The sequence below is a fragment of the Cyprinus carpio genome, chromosome A19 (genome assembly GCF_018340385.1).
Source record: "Cyprinus carpio isolate SPL01 chromosome A19, ASM1834038v1, whole genome shotgun sequence".
NCBI lineage: Eukaryota > Metazoa > Chordata > Actinopteri > Cypriniformes > Cyprinidae > Cyprinus > Cyprinus carpio.
Window position 1 is genome coordinate 620,829 of NC_056590.1, and position 12,935 is coordinate 633,763.

At 41.1% G+C, this 12,935-nt stretch overlaps 1 protein-coding gene across 2 annotated transcripts in view; it reads left to right on the forward strand.

Annotated features, from left to right (window-relative positions):
• The window catches only part of LOC122148724 (low-density lipoprotein receptor class A domain-containing protein 4-like), a 78,727-nt gene extending 66,410 nt beyond the window's left edge, over positions 1-12,317 (forward strand). For both annotated transcript variants that reach the window (XM_042775947.1, XM_042775948.1), the window contains 3 exons: positions 9,614-9,768; positions 10,692-10,745; positions 11,505-12,317. In XM_042775947.1, coding sequence (XP_042631881.1) covers positions 9,614-9,768; positions 10,692-10,745; positions 11,505-12,035 — 740 coding nt within the window. In that variant the 3' untranslated portion in view covers positions 12,036-12,317. The remainder of the gene's footprint in view (positions 1-9,613; positions 9,769-10,691; positions 10,746-11,504) is intronic.
• The last annotated feature ends 618 nt before the right edge of the window (positions 12,318-12,935 follow it).

A 12,935-nucleotide genomic window follows, 5' to 3' on the forward strand; every position in this document is an offset into this window, starting at 1 on the left:
AGACCTATCTAAAGCAGTGTCGCTGTTTAGCTTTTACCCAGGAATGTAAACGATTTGTCCGCATAACACACACAGCGTCTGGCCTCCCTTCCGCTGCCTTTTTTTGTTGTTGTAAAATGGTGCATTGGTGCTCGGCGCAAAAGAGACAGCCGAGCAGACAGCAGACGCAACAGAATCAGATCAGACGTGATGTTATCAGACTGTGTGTCTCACACCCTTCCCCTCTCATCAGGCATGCATGCACTGGGTCCTGCTCTCAGACAGCAGCCCTCCTACCCCCTGCTCTCAGGGTTGAAAGGTCAGAAGGTCTCTGCCATAACCCTTAGCTTCTCTTTCATGGTGCTCGTCCTTGTGGAGTGCAGGCTGCCTGATTTAAATACAAAAACAATCTGTTCTGCATTGGCAATTACTAGAAAAGGAACCGTCAAAACGTAAATAATTATTTTAGCAAATCTGAATATTTTAGGTTTATATTTCACAGCAAACATTGATGTTTGGATTTGTGTGATTTTCTGTGTTGTGATATATTTCACAATGCAAATGTTTAACACAATATGTAAAATCGTAATAAAAATAAAGGCATCTTTTCCACATTTTTCTTTTTTTTTTTTTTACAAAATGGTCTTTTGTTAATATGCCCTAATATAACGATACACAGAAATTTTTGAGTGATGCACAAATCATTGAATCAAAAATTATTAACTTTATTTTGAACTTTATTTTTTTTTACTACAGTTTAATCCATTTCAATCATTGTAATATTCCCAATTGTACACAAAACCATTGAATAATGCATTGTAGTATTACTATATATTATTTTTAGAGTTTCTTATATACAAACATAGCAACATTAAACCCTCATCACATTAAAGCTTTGTTATTGTGTTTCTGGTGGCTGAAATTGGGGGAGGGATGTGTCCTGACCCTCATTTGAAAGTCTGTCAGGGATCTGATTATGTCGGTCACCCCTTTCTGCACCTGACCCCAAACTGAGAGAATGGGGGAGCACTATTTTATTAATTTATTATTGTCAGCAGTTGGCCTGTCTGGAAAAATTACCTCTTAAATTGCCCCTGTCATTTGTATTATCTAACTATATACATTTTATTTAAACAATTTTTTTTGAGGGGTAAGAATCAGATTTGTGCTTAAAACATTACAAGCACCTCAACCACACAAGACTGTTAGACATATGATGCTGCCTGTGTTACTGTATAATAGATGTTGTGTCTTATTGCTTATGAAAAATATAAAGTGTTTTTCGCTGACGTGTAAACTTAGGTTAATAGTTGGAACCTTTGGCAGGTGTGCAGTGTATATGGATATTGTGATATAGATCATAGTTATTACTATACGGGGTATTTTATCTCAGCTGGAATGCTGTATTGACCAATCAGCCTTCAGGACAAGAACTGTCCATTCTGTGATCAAGAAGGACATTTCTAGCATGTTTTATTCTGTCATACTTTTATTGTTTCCAGTTCTTTTTTGGTCTCGTTCGTCAACCACTCATTCTCTCCGCGTGTACGGCAGTGTCAGATGTGTAGGAGATGATGCACTGGAAGTAGTGTGATCCTTAGGGAGCGCGTGGAGGCCGAGGGGTTGTTTGTGTGTTAATGTAGTGAGTCAGTGTTCAGATAGGATGGGGCTCTTACCTTCACATCTCGTATTACAGCAGTCAGTGAAGTCACATGCTGAACCCTGTCATAATCATCATGTTGTTGACTTGATGTTCGCAGTTATTCTCCGAGTCTCCCAGCGCTATGTTTAGAAGATGTTCTCCTGCCAGGACTAAAGCTATCAAGGCTTAGCGTTCTTTCTTTACTTTTCCAAAGAGATAATGGAAATTATCACAGAGGGATACCATAGACTTTGTCTGGGGTTTGGCAGCGTGACACATGCATATTTGAGAGCTATTTGCACCATGACACTTGTTTCTGTTGTAAGAGCCAACGAGCCATTTGCTCTCTAATCATTTATGTTGTTCAGTTCATGCAGTGCAGATAAACAAAATGGAGGAAAATGGAATTTTTAAAATGAGGGTAACTATGGAAATGTAATCTTTTGATCCAAAAATGACAGTTTGGCTCACTGATGCCAGTGCAGTTCAAAATACACAGCCAGTTAAACATCTTTGTGTTGTTTTTGTGTTGCTTGTGTTCCCTCCTCTGCTGCATGTTAATCAATTTAAAGTCTATAGCTTACCGTAATACATTTTCCTGGTGTTGTTGTGCATGTCAGTGCATGATAATGGAAAACAAATGCTAATCTTTCACCTCTGAAATTACTTTAATTTTTGTTTGACGTCACCTAGGTTTTGTAAGCTATTTGTTAATATTCAGCATTTGGGCATTTATATTTTAGGCTACTGTTGTAGGCAGTGCAACATTCAAAAGTTAAAACAGTAATTAAATGCCAGTTAATGTTAATGTAATAAAGTTTACAACATGGTCTGTCCATTCTGGTATTGAATGCTCAATTTTCACAATCCAATCAGTTCTCTTTCAAGTTGTTTTTCATAATTAAATACTCAGAAATACAATAAATATGGAAGTACAGTTGGTTTTGCACAAGTTTGAATGCATAGATCCGAAAACCCTGCATTCACAGAGATTTGGAACAGCTGTGTATGACCCTCCATCGTTTGTCTTTTTACAATAGGTGGTAAAAATCCTTCAGGATGTGGATTGAGAGGAGTTGGTCTGAGCCGAGTGTATAGTATCCCAGCATGCCTCAGTGTGAGGTCCCCACATGCCTGCTCTCAAGACTTCCCTGTGGATAGAGGCTACCAGTGAGGAACAGCCTCACCATAGAATAACATTGATTATGAGGGTGAAAAAGTGATTGTGAGGATGAAAGCTATATATCAAGCATATCTTCACATGTTAGTTTAGACATGTGTACAAGGAACCAAAAGTTTCCAGAGGACTATGTTTATTGTACACTGTCAGGACACATGCTGTTCCACTGTAGAGTGCTTTTGAAGAGCTCTGTCATGCCGTCAGAACTACAGAAAGAACATCATGTACCGAAAACTATTTGATGAAGAACTAAACCCAGGGCTGGGTCCTGTTTCAAGGGGATATGACTCAATCCGCCTGGGCGAACAGTAGTGAGAGGTGGAGGAGGAAGAGAAGGGGGTGTCAAAAGGAAGAAGAGGAGGAGAGGGGTGTAAAACAATATTTGCGGTAAGTAGGTGTCACCGGTGGGATGAGATGAGCTGTAGGTTGGGGGTGGCAGTAGGGGGACTCTGTAGCAGGTGGCGTCTGGGACAAGGCAGAGCTTATCTTGTACAGTCTTACCGGCAGGTTAAATAATTAAAGAAAAGTGGGTGTTATGCCATGGGGAGTCTAGACGTGTCTGGCGCCCGTATGGGGCATCTCTTTAATGCGAGTGCTTTATCTCAGATTAGAGCGCGAGGTCAGTGGCTTGCGCCCAGCTTAGGTGACAGTGCCGCTTTGCCAGCGAGGCACAGACGAATAGCTCCTGCCACTGGCACGATTAAATGCACCCTAGTTCTCTATTGCACTTCCTGCTATCTCTCCCACTGTGAAAGGCCATGCGTTAGATACCTCCGTTCATTTTTACATAACTTTTTATAGTGATTGAATATGGTGTGCCACAAGTCTTTAGACTTGGACCGTCTTTGTTTTATTGGGTGGCTCTTTAAGTTGTTCTCTGATCTCATTTGTTCCATGAGACTCCGTTTATTCAAGTGTCCTCACTTTCTCTCTTTCCTTTCCTCTGTCTCCAACATACTCTGTCTCTCTCGCACTCCGTCTATTGCGTTTTTTCATACACCTTGTGTGTGAATGGAAAATGTCTGTCACACCAGAAAAGGGCTGCTCTGGTGAAAGACTTCACAAGCTCACCCTCCCCTTTCTCCCAGTTTCCCCAAAACAGAAGAACGAGAAAATTCCACAATGCTTAGTTGCCTCTTTCTTTCTTTTTTGTCCTTTCTGGATAAAATAAGTCCCACACAGTTGTAGCCTGCAAATATTTACTAAAATATTAATACTTTGGTCTAGCGACCTTCTGCAGACATTTCTTTTCTATCATTCTTTCTTTCTTTCTTTCTTTCTTTCTTTCTTTTGCCCCTTCCACAGCCTCTCATAAAGTGATTCATAGCATGTTGCTAGGGAATGTTCCAGAAAGGGGCATTTACTGCAGCAGTGAGACGTGGTTCAGTCTTTCCATATGATTGCGTTTCTGGGTGAAACCTGCCGTCTCCATCCCACATGGGCGTCTGGCTTGTGCCCTTTCCTTTTGTCTGGCATTCTGATGGGACAACTCAGATAACACAGGAGGAGGGGGCAACGCGTCCCTTCTCAAGTTCCCATAATGCCTTTGTTGTCTGGTGCGCGCAGTGACGTGGGTGAATGGATGGTTAACTAGATTAAGGCTTGTGCTTGATGAAGCAGTGGTATTATGACTGGATATGTCCATCTCTGTTTCTTCTCCAATTACCAGTACAACCTGAAGTCATGAATGCCAACATGGGTGGCTGCATGTTCAGCTGTAGGTTTGTGCATGGAGTTTACTGGGGATGCTTACTTTTAGTGTCGTTTCGTAATCCCTGAAACACAAGCTGGCCCAGACTAAAGAGGAGGCAAGGAAACTTTCAATGTTTTTCTCTCGTCCTCGCTGTCTTGCCATGCCGATGAAGTCACTTGGAAATTAGTCGTTCACTGCACACACACTCTTTCCCTTGGAAATTTGTTGTGTAATGTGTGCTTTGGTATGAATTCAAAGCCCATTCTAAGAAGTTTCCCTCACTGCTGTGAGTTCAACTGTTGGATCTCTCATGACATGATCTCCAAGTACTGTGCCCAACTCCATGAGAATAGTACTGTACCGGGGAGACATTTGGAGACGGAGCACAGATGGCTGGCAGTGTGCAGCAGTCCCCATTCTCAAGCCTCTCTCCCCCTCCTCCTCCTCCACCCGCTCCGTTTCTATCCTCCCAGATCGTGAGAGCACAGCTGTTTTCCTTCTGTTATGAAACTGTGGAGAGGAGGAAACAGGAAATGGCTTCATGAAATATAGATCTGGAGGCCAGACTTGGTTGTCTTTGCAGCTTGTGAGCACAGTATAAAAAAGAAGAGTGAGAGAGAGAGGGGGGGAAAGTTTCGGATAGGCTTATGTAATGCCTCCTCCATTTCCTTCAGCTCAGTAACAGAATGGCCTCCGCAGAAGAGAGCAGTCCCGCAGTTTCTAGCACACCTCTGTGCTGCCAGGGCTTTCCGACCTCAGAGAAGAGGTGACGACTGCTTGAACAACGCCGCACCCAGTTCACCTAAGAGCCTGTTAGAGGCTCTGTGACAGGTGTTAGCACATATCTCCTCTTAGCTAACAACACAATGGAGCAGCATACGTAGCAGTAAGAGGATTGAGCTGTCTGATCTCAGAGAGTCCGCATAAGGCTAACTCGAATTAGCCCAGCTGCCTCTCTCCCTCACTGATGTGCAGTTATTGCCACATTATCGCAGCCTGTTTACATTTCTGCCCTGTCGCAAACAGGCTGACGACGGTTTGTTGTGTCTGCTCTCTCTGGGGTTTGTGTCTGTAATCATAATACATTAACAGATCTTCCGGGAATGCCGTCACGTCTGACTTAAATGCTTGAGCCCTTCGATTATTACACGGAAGGTTAAATAAGGCTCAAGGAATATGATTTTATATAGGGATTACGAGTTTATGTAACTTGTGCTGTTAGCGTAGTGATGAAACAGCTGATGACTCGCAATGAAGTCACATTGAATTCAGTTTCATTGGTATCTGAATAGTATCTAATTTAGATAAAACAAATCAAGACCAGACACACCTGATACACTCCTACTTTTAATGGATCCTAGTAAGGTTAGGGAGCATATTTAATTTGACAAATTAAATCTGTGAGAGAAGGATGTAGAGTTGGTATAGGTACAGGTGTTGATTGTTTAGCTGGCAAAACATTAAAAAGGTGTCTTTCCAAAAAAAAAAAAAAAAAAAAAAAAAAAATTAATGAGGATCAGTTGAGAAAATTAGACAAGACCATACAACCTGTTGAATGGACTGTACACCTGTACCTCACAGCCTTTTCATTCAAGCCCACCCTGACTACTAGTGTTGTGCTATATGCTCCATGGTTATATCATCCTATCGTCAGCATGTGAGATTGCAGATACACAATAATATCATGCTAATTTATTTAATTATTTATATAATTAGTTTCATAACCGGAGAGTGAACCAGCTCCACCAGTGAACCAGAGTAGGGCTAAAAGCAGACACACATTTTATCTTTTTAGAAAAGTAGCATATAGTTGTCATGTCATAAAATATTTTTGATATGACTGAATGTGTATTTAACATGATCACAATTTAATCAATACATTATAAGTTACTAATTATAATGCTTACATTTCCTCATTCAAACAGCAGCTACAGAAAAATGAGCAAAGAATATTTACATGATCAAAGAACATCATAGCTGACTTCAGTCTAGTTTGAGTTTATGCCATAAACATATGTTATAATCAGTGAAGATATCTATACTGTATGATAAATAAATCTGTTATACTTACATCGCACGTACATCTGTAGTTTGTTGTCTCTGATGAAATAATTCACGAGAGAGCAGAATTCAGTCAGCGAGCGTGCACTCGACAACAAAACTCTGGTGTTTCAGTGCATTTCATGCATTCATAAGCTCAACAGAATCATGTGTGATTGGTTATAACACGCAACACTGTAAAAACAGAAAAAGAAATATGATGGACCAAATAAGGTCTAATATTAATTAGATAGTATTACTAGCCTGATAATAATAATAAAAATCATTGTGATATCGTCAAAGTGATCAGCCACAGGTGATATCGCTGAATATCGTCGATACACAATACTATCGTCTATCAGCACAACCCTACTGACTACAGTCCATTTTTACTGCATTAGATGCCATCATCTCTTGTTTGGGTCAGAACAGGTCATTTTTAAGGAAGGACAGAGTGAGAATGCTCTGATAAGATTAGCCTGGCAGCTTAGAGAAAACTGTTACAGTGTGTTAAAGCAGCAGTGGCAGTCCAGGATGAAGGAATGGTGCTAGAGCAGTGCCTGCTATGCTAGGTTGGCTGAGATTACAGCCCTAGTGTCTTGGAGGTTGAGATGTGTCAGCTACATGTTCACCCCACCCCATCCCCCTCAAGCTACCACCAGTTGTCTGTTTCTTGGAGTTAGTCCAGGCCGTAATCTGGTTAGGGCCGTTTTATCTCCTGTGCTGGGTTAACTCCTGGGATGTGTCTGGTCTCTGGTCCTCTCCTCCAAGCCCTTAACAGATGGGGCCTTGTCTTGCAAGCACTCTCTCCAGTGGAGCCGTGGCAAAGAGCCAGTGCCATCGCAGTTTATATAACAGTGTCACTACATGGCCCAACTGCATCCCGGGTACGGCCTTGTTCTTGTAAAGAGAAAGTGGCCATGATGGAAAGGTCAGAAACTAAAGTTTGAGATGGTTCACCTAAAGAAACTACTAGCTTGACAAAACTGGTTTTCAGTAGAGATGAGTCAGGATGGTTGACTAGTATTGAGGTTGACTGATTAACTCAGCGGTTCTCAATTCCAGTCCTCGCGCCCCCCCAGCTCTGCATATTTTGTATGTCTCTCTTTGTTAACACACCTGATTCAGATAATTAGCTCGTTAGAAGTGAGCTCCGTGCATGAACTGTGTTCCCATTGACATGGTCCCTACACAGTGTTCATTGCTCCCTACTCCCTGAGCAGGGGATATCTGTTGAAGGTTACGTCACTTTGAAATATTCATTCACGAATTTGCACTGCACAACATATTCACACATGGACAAATGTGACATCATATACATCTGTAAATAAATACAATTTAAATTCACGTCTCGCACACTTCAATGCACTTTGAATGGAACATATATGTTCGCCTTGAACTGGAATCGTGGTGGAATATCCTGTGATGTCCACTTTGCAGGGCACTTATGTTCGAATAGAACAAACGTCTGAAGCAATAAGAGAAACATACAAAATGTGCAGAGCAGGGAGGAGTGAGGACTGGAATTGAGAACCGCTGGATTAACTTTACTTAAAAGTCGCAATGAGGAACTACTAGAAGTAGTGACAGATCTTTTCTTCTATATTGTGATGTTTATCTGAGTGTTAAGGATTATCAAAAAAGAAAAACAATGCAGAGCGAGGACTTGGTTTAATGCATTGGATGGTGAATGGATTGAGAGAGGTGGACGTTGCACTCAAAAGTGGAGGCAGATAAGCATGCAGGGGCAGGATCAAGTGGACTGAATGATGGGGAGAAGTACAGCATACATTACCAGAGAGATGTTTTCACCAGAAGATCCCGTTATGAAATTTTAGTGAAACTCTATGAGTTCAATTTAAAAAAAAATGTATAAATAAAATGAAGTGTTCAAAATAAGATATATAACATGCATTTGGACTTTAAAGAGGATGAATTTAAATTTGTAGCTTCTGGGAAAAGCACCCATTTCATTCAGATCTTTTTTCCAAGTCCACTGTGTGTTGCTGATGTCATAGCCGTATGTTTGACAATGATTACCCTTAACATCAGTGTAGATTGTGTTAGACAGCTGACGGTGTTTACTTCAGTGTCGCAGCTTTGCAGCAGTTTTTCCATTGTCTCATAATAAACCTTCACGTGTCAGATGGAATTGTCTGGGTTACTCAGTCAGTGGGCAGCAGGGATAAAAAGATTTCTCTGAATGTATGTTTGGCATATTTCTACATGGTTTTCATGTGACTGGAGAACAAGTATGTTTTGACTGGGCCCATCTGTGTTCAAGGGTTGAACGAGAGGTCTACCCTGTTTGGAACAACATGTCTGATCATTTTCACAATTGCTAGAGAAGAATCACTAAAACAATGCTGAGTAGAACATAAAAAAATGAATTCCTTCTTTTGACTGAGTGAGGTCTACCCATAATCAGTTTATGAAATCAGAGCTGTGGCCTAGCAGACGTATTGAGCTGTGCTCACATTAATAATAAAAATGACCCCCAAACTCTCTCGTTTCTCTTTTGTCTCCATTCTTTGACTTGATGTAGGTCAGAAACGCGATTTGAAATGTCATGTTATCACATTTTTGTGGATTAGTCTTGATTTTGTTCTGTCAATCTCAATACTCCCAGCTGTGTTCACGTTACTGCCCCCTGGTGGTAAGAACTAAGAACATGATGTGCTTGCCATATCATTACTTGTATTCATAAGCAACTGTCTAGCTTTACACCTCCTCTCTGATGTTCCTGAAAGCTCATAAATCATTAACAGCAATCTCTATTTTTAATAAATGTAACCCCTAAAAGTGAATGCTTAATACTTGTACTGTTTATGCTGCAAACATGAATGATATCTGGTCAAACTATGTGCATTTTTTTGAGGTTAGATGTGGTATTCATCTTTTTAAGCAATCAAGCTTATGATTTTCAGCTGGCGGATAATAAAACATGCAATAAAGAAACCCTTACAGTGAGTTTTGCATAGGGAAAATAGATTGAAAATATAAAAATGCTGTAAGTTCTGCAGCTCTGCGAATGTGTGAAATATGCTAATGATTTTCTCTCTGTTTTCTTGTCTTGCAGCTGAACTGGAGTTTGTTCAGATAATAATCATAATTGTGGTGATGACTGTAATGGTAGTTGTAATCATCTGTTTGCTGAATCACTATCGGCTATCGGCCTGGGCCTTCCTCACACGCCACAGCCAGGCCCGTCAACGAGAGGAGGGCATGCAGCCGGTAAGAGTGTGTGTGTGTGTGTGTGTGTGTGTTTGATTCTCCAGTCACCATGTGTGTCCTGTCTGTGTGCACTCTGAGTGGGTTTAGAGTTCCTGTTCTTTTGTTTGATCACCATGTGTGTGACTTTGTGACCGTGTTCATATGGGCCAGCTTCAGGGTCATTGTGTTGGTACACCTGCACAAATGCATTATGTAGCTAGTCACTAGGGATGGGTCAGGATGGTCCACTGGCTCCTTTAGTGAGGTTGACTTGTGCCTTTAATGTTTTTTATAATGCATTATAATCCAGGGATCTCTGTTTTGTGTGTGGACTATGATAATGTTGTGCTATAAAAGGTTAGAGTTATCCATATTTCATTAAGAAACATGTCTGATAGTGGGCTTGACGCTAAACCAACCTATTCACACAGAAGTCTAACTAGTCATTTAGGTAACCCACAGACTAGTTGATTTTGGAAATATGTAGTTCTACATATCCCTGGTTCTTCTTTATGTTGATTTACGTCCTGTAGTTGAGAGCGAGACATGCTCGTCTAGACTGCAGTCCATTTCACCTCCCAGAACGAGAGAGAGAGAGAGAGAGAGAGTCATAAAAAGATATGAAGGAGATGAAGATGTGATTTAGGAACAGATGCAGAGCATGAAAGGAACCAAGCTCTTAAATTCAGAAACAAGCTCATAAATTTAGAGAATAGCGCAGTTTCTACAGCTGTACAAGACTAACCAGCGGTGTTGAATTAATAATGCATGATATTAATGCATTCTCATATTTACTGCATGCGCATTTAGATAAACTTTTCGGATGCCTGAAGCGAATTTGTATTTTTCTACCCAAATTCAAAACTCTAATGCATGAGATGAAGTTGATTTATGTCTTGTTCTTAATGCATGACTCACATTGGCCTTTCTTTTCTGTATCATAGGACGCCTGTGCATGGCCAACAGATAGTTTGGTGACGCAACAAGGAGCCACTGAGGTTAGTTAACTGACATGACCTATTATTCAACTTTTCTGTGAATTATTCAATTCTTGTCTATGGCTGGGCAACATAGTTAAGAGCTAATAGCATGAACACAACAATATTTATTTCACCCTTTCATGGACGATCAATATTTTTAAACATTTATGCTCTGAAATGACCCTATTTACACTAAATAAATACAAATATATCCTTTTTATTATATACAACAATATAACAGTGCAAAGTCATAAAGAGCCATATTTACTTATATGTAATGTTTACTAAATATACACTACTGTTCAAAGGTTATAACTTTTATTCAGCAAGGATGCATAAACTTTCTATTGAAGTATCCAGGAAACAATGTATTATGGTTTCCACAAAAAATATGAAGCAGCATAGCTGTTTTCGACATTGATAATTATAATCATGTTTCTGGAGCAGCAAATCAGCATTATACTGATTTCTGAAGGATCATGTGACACTGAAGACTGGAGTAATGGTGCTGAAAATTCAGCTTTGATCTTTGTAAAAATCTTTCAGAATATTGTTGTTCTTACTTTTATTTTCAGTCAAATAAATGCAGCCTTAAGGCACATAAGACACTTCTTTCAATACATTAAAAAAACAAACTTTTGAACAATACTGTATATTGATTGATTGTATAATTAACTAATGGTATAATTAGTTTGGCTGCATGTTTCCATTTTTTATTTAAGTTAATTTTAAGTTAATTTCTAAAGGTATAATGAATGTTTTCTTCTCTGTGTTCAGGTGATGTATGGGCCACGGAGCGGAGAGCGCTTCAACCCACCTTCATTTATGCAAAGGGATCGATTCAGCCGCTTCCAGCCCACCTACCCATACCTGCAGCAGGACATCCACTTGCCGCCCACCATCTGCCTGTCAGACGGCGAGGAGCTGCCGCCCTACAAGGGCCCCTGTACCCTGCAGCTCAGAGACCCTGAGCAGCAGCTCGAGCTGAGCCGTGCGTCTGTGCGCGCGCCCCCCAACCGGACCATTTTCGACAGCGACCTGATAGACGTTTACGTGCACGGAGGTGGCCCGCGGCCCCCGAGCAGCAACTCTGGCAAGAGTGCCTCGAACTCGCACGTGGAGGGGCCGCCGCCCACCTATAGCGAGGTGATGGGTCAGACGTACCCAGGCTCCGCCTCCTTCCTGCACCAGCACAGCAATAACACACCACCCTCCAACCAGAGGACAGCCAGTGGCTCCGCCCAGCCTGGCGCAAGCACAACCCTGTTCGTCAAGGTTAAGGATAGCCGGCGCGACAAACCCGTGTGACTAGGACACACCTGCAGAGGGCAGTAGAGAGCGTGTGCCGTCACCTGTGCTCTCTGGTACTTCCTCCTGGACCTAAAGGGGAGTGGCTTCACTCTTAGTACACTCCCCTTGCACAATTTAAATCGAAAATTGAGGAACCAAGCTTACAAAGTTTATTTTTTGTATTTTTTTTTTTTTTTTTTGCTAGAACTTCGGGGCCTTGTATGGATGTTTGGGCTCCTCGGCTAAATCTCTTTGTTTGTTTATGCTTTCCTGTATTTAAAGAACACGTGTGTTGGCACAGATTGTTTGCGTGAGAGACCACATAGGTCATAGGATTGAGAAATTTTCTATTTGTTTGTGCATTTCCAGGACTCGTGCACAAAAACTGTTCACAACTAATCAAAATCCAAATTGAGTGCCATGAAAAAAAATCTTAAATCTTGGGGATGTGACTCACAACAACAACAACAATGTCTTTATGTTGCACTTATTCTTTAAAGAGTAGAAACGCCTACCCTTAGTTACTTTTCATACGTCAATCCACATGGTTCCTGGTATTTTTTTTCCCTTCATTTTCACGTTTCGCATTTCTCGTTTTCCTGAAATGGAGATGTAGAACTCTTATCCAGCCTAAAATCTCCACACCTGAACTGCATCATGGCACTTACTTTAAAAAAAGAGGGGGTTTAACAAGCCATTCAGATTCATGATCACTTTTTCCGCCGACCAAGTGAGAGATACTGGCATGGATATCTGCAGATGGAAGTCACGACACACACGCCACTTTCATCCTGTCGAGTAGCACTTTAAACTTACGTCACTTCAGCATTGTCATGGGGTCCAAGTGCAAGGGAATCATGGGAACTGTAGTCTTACGCACATCCTGTCTCCTTCAGAATGAGTGTGTCATATCTCAAT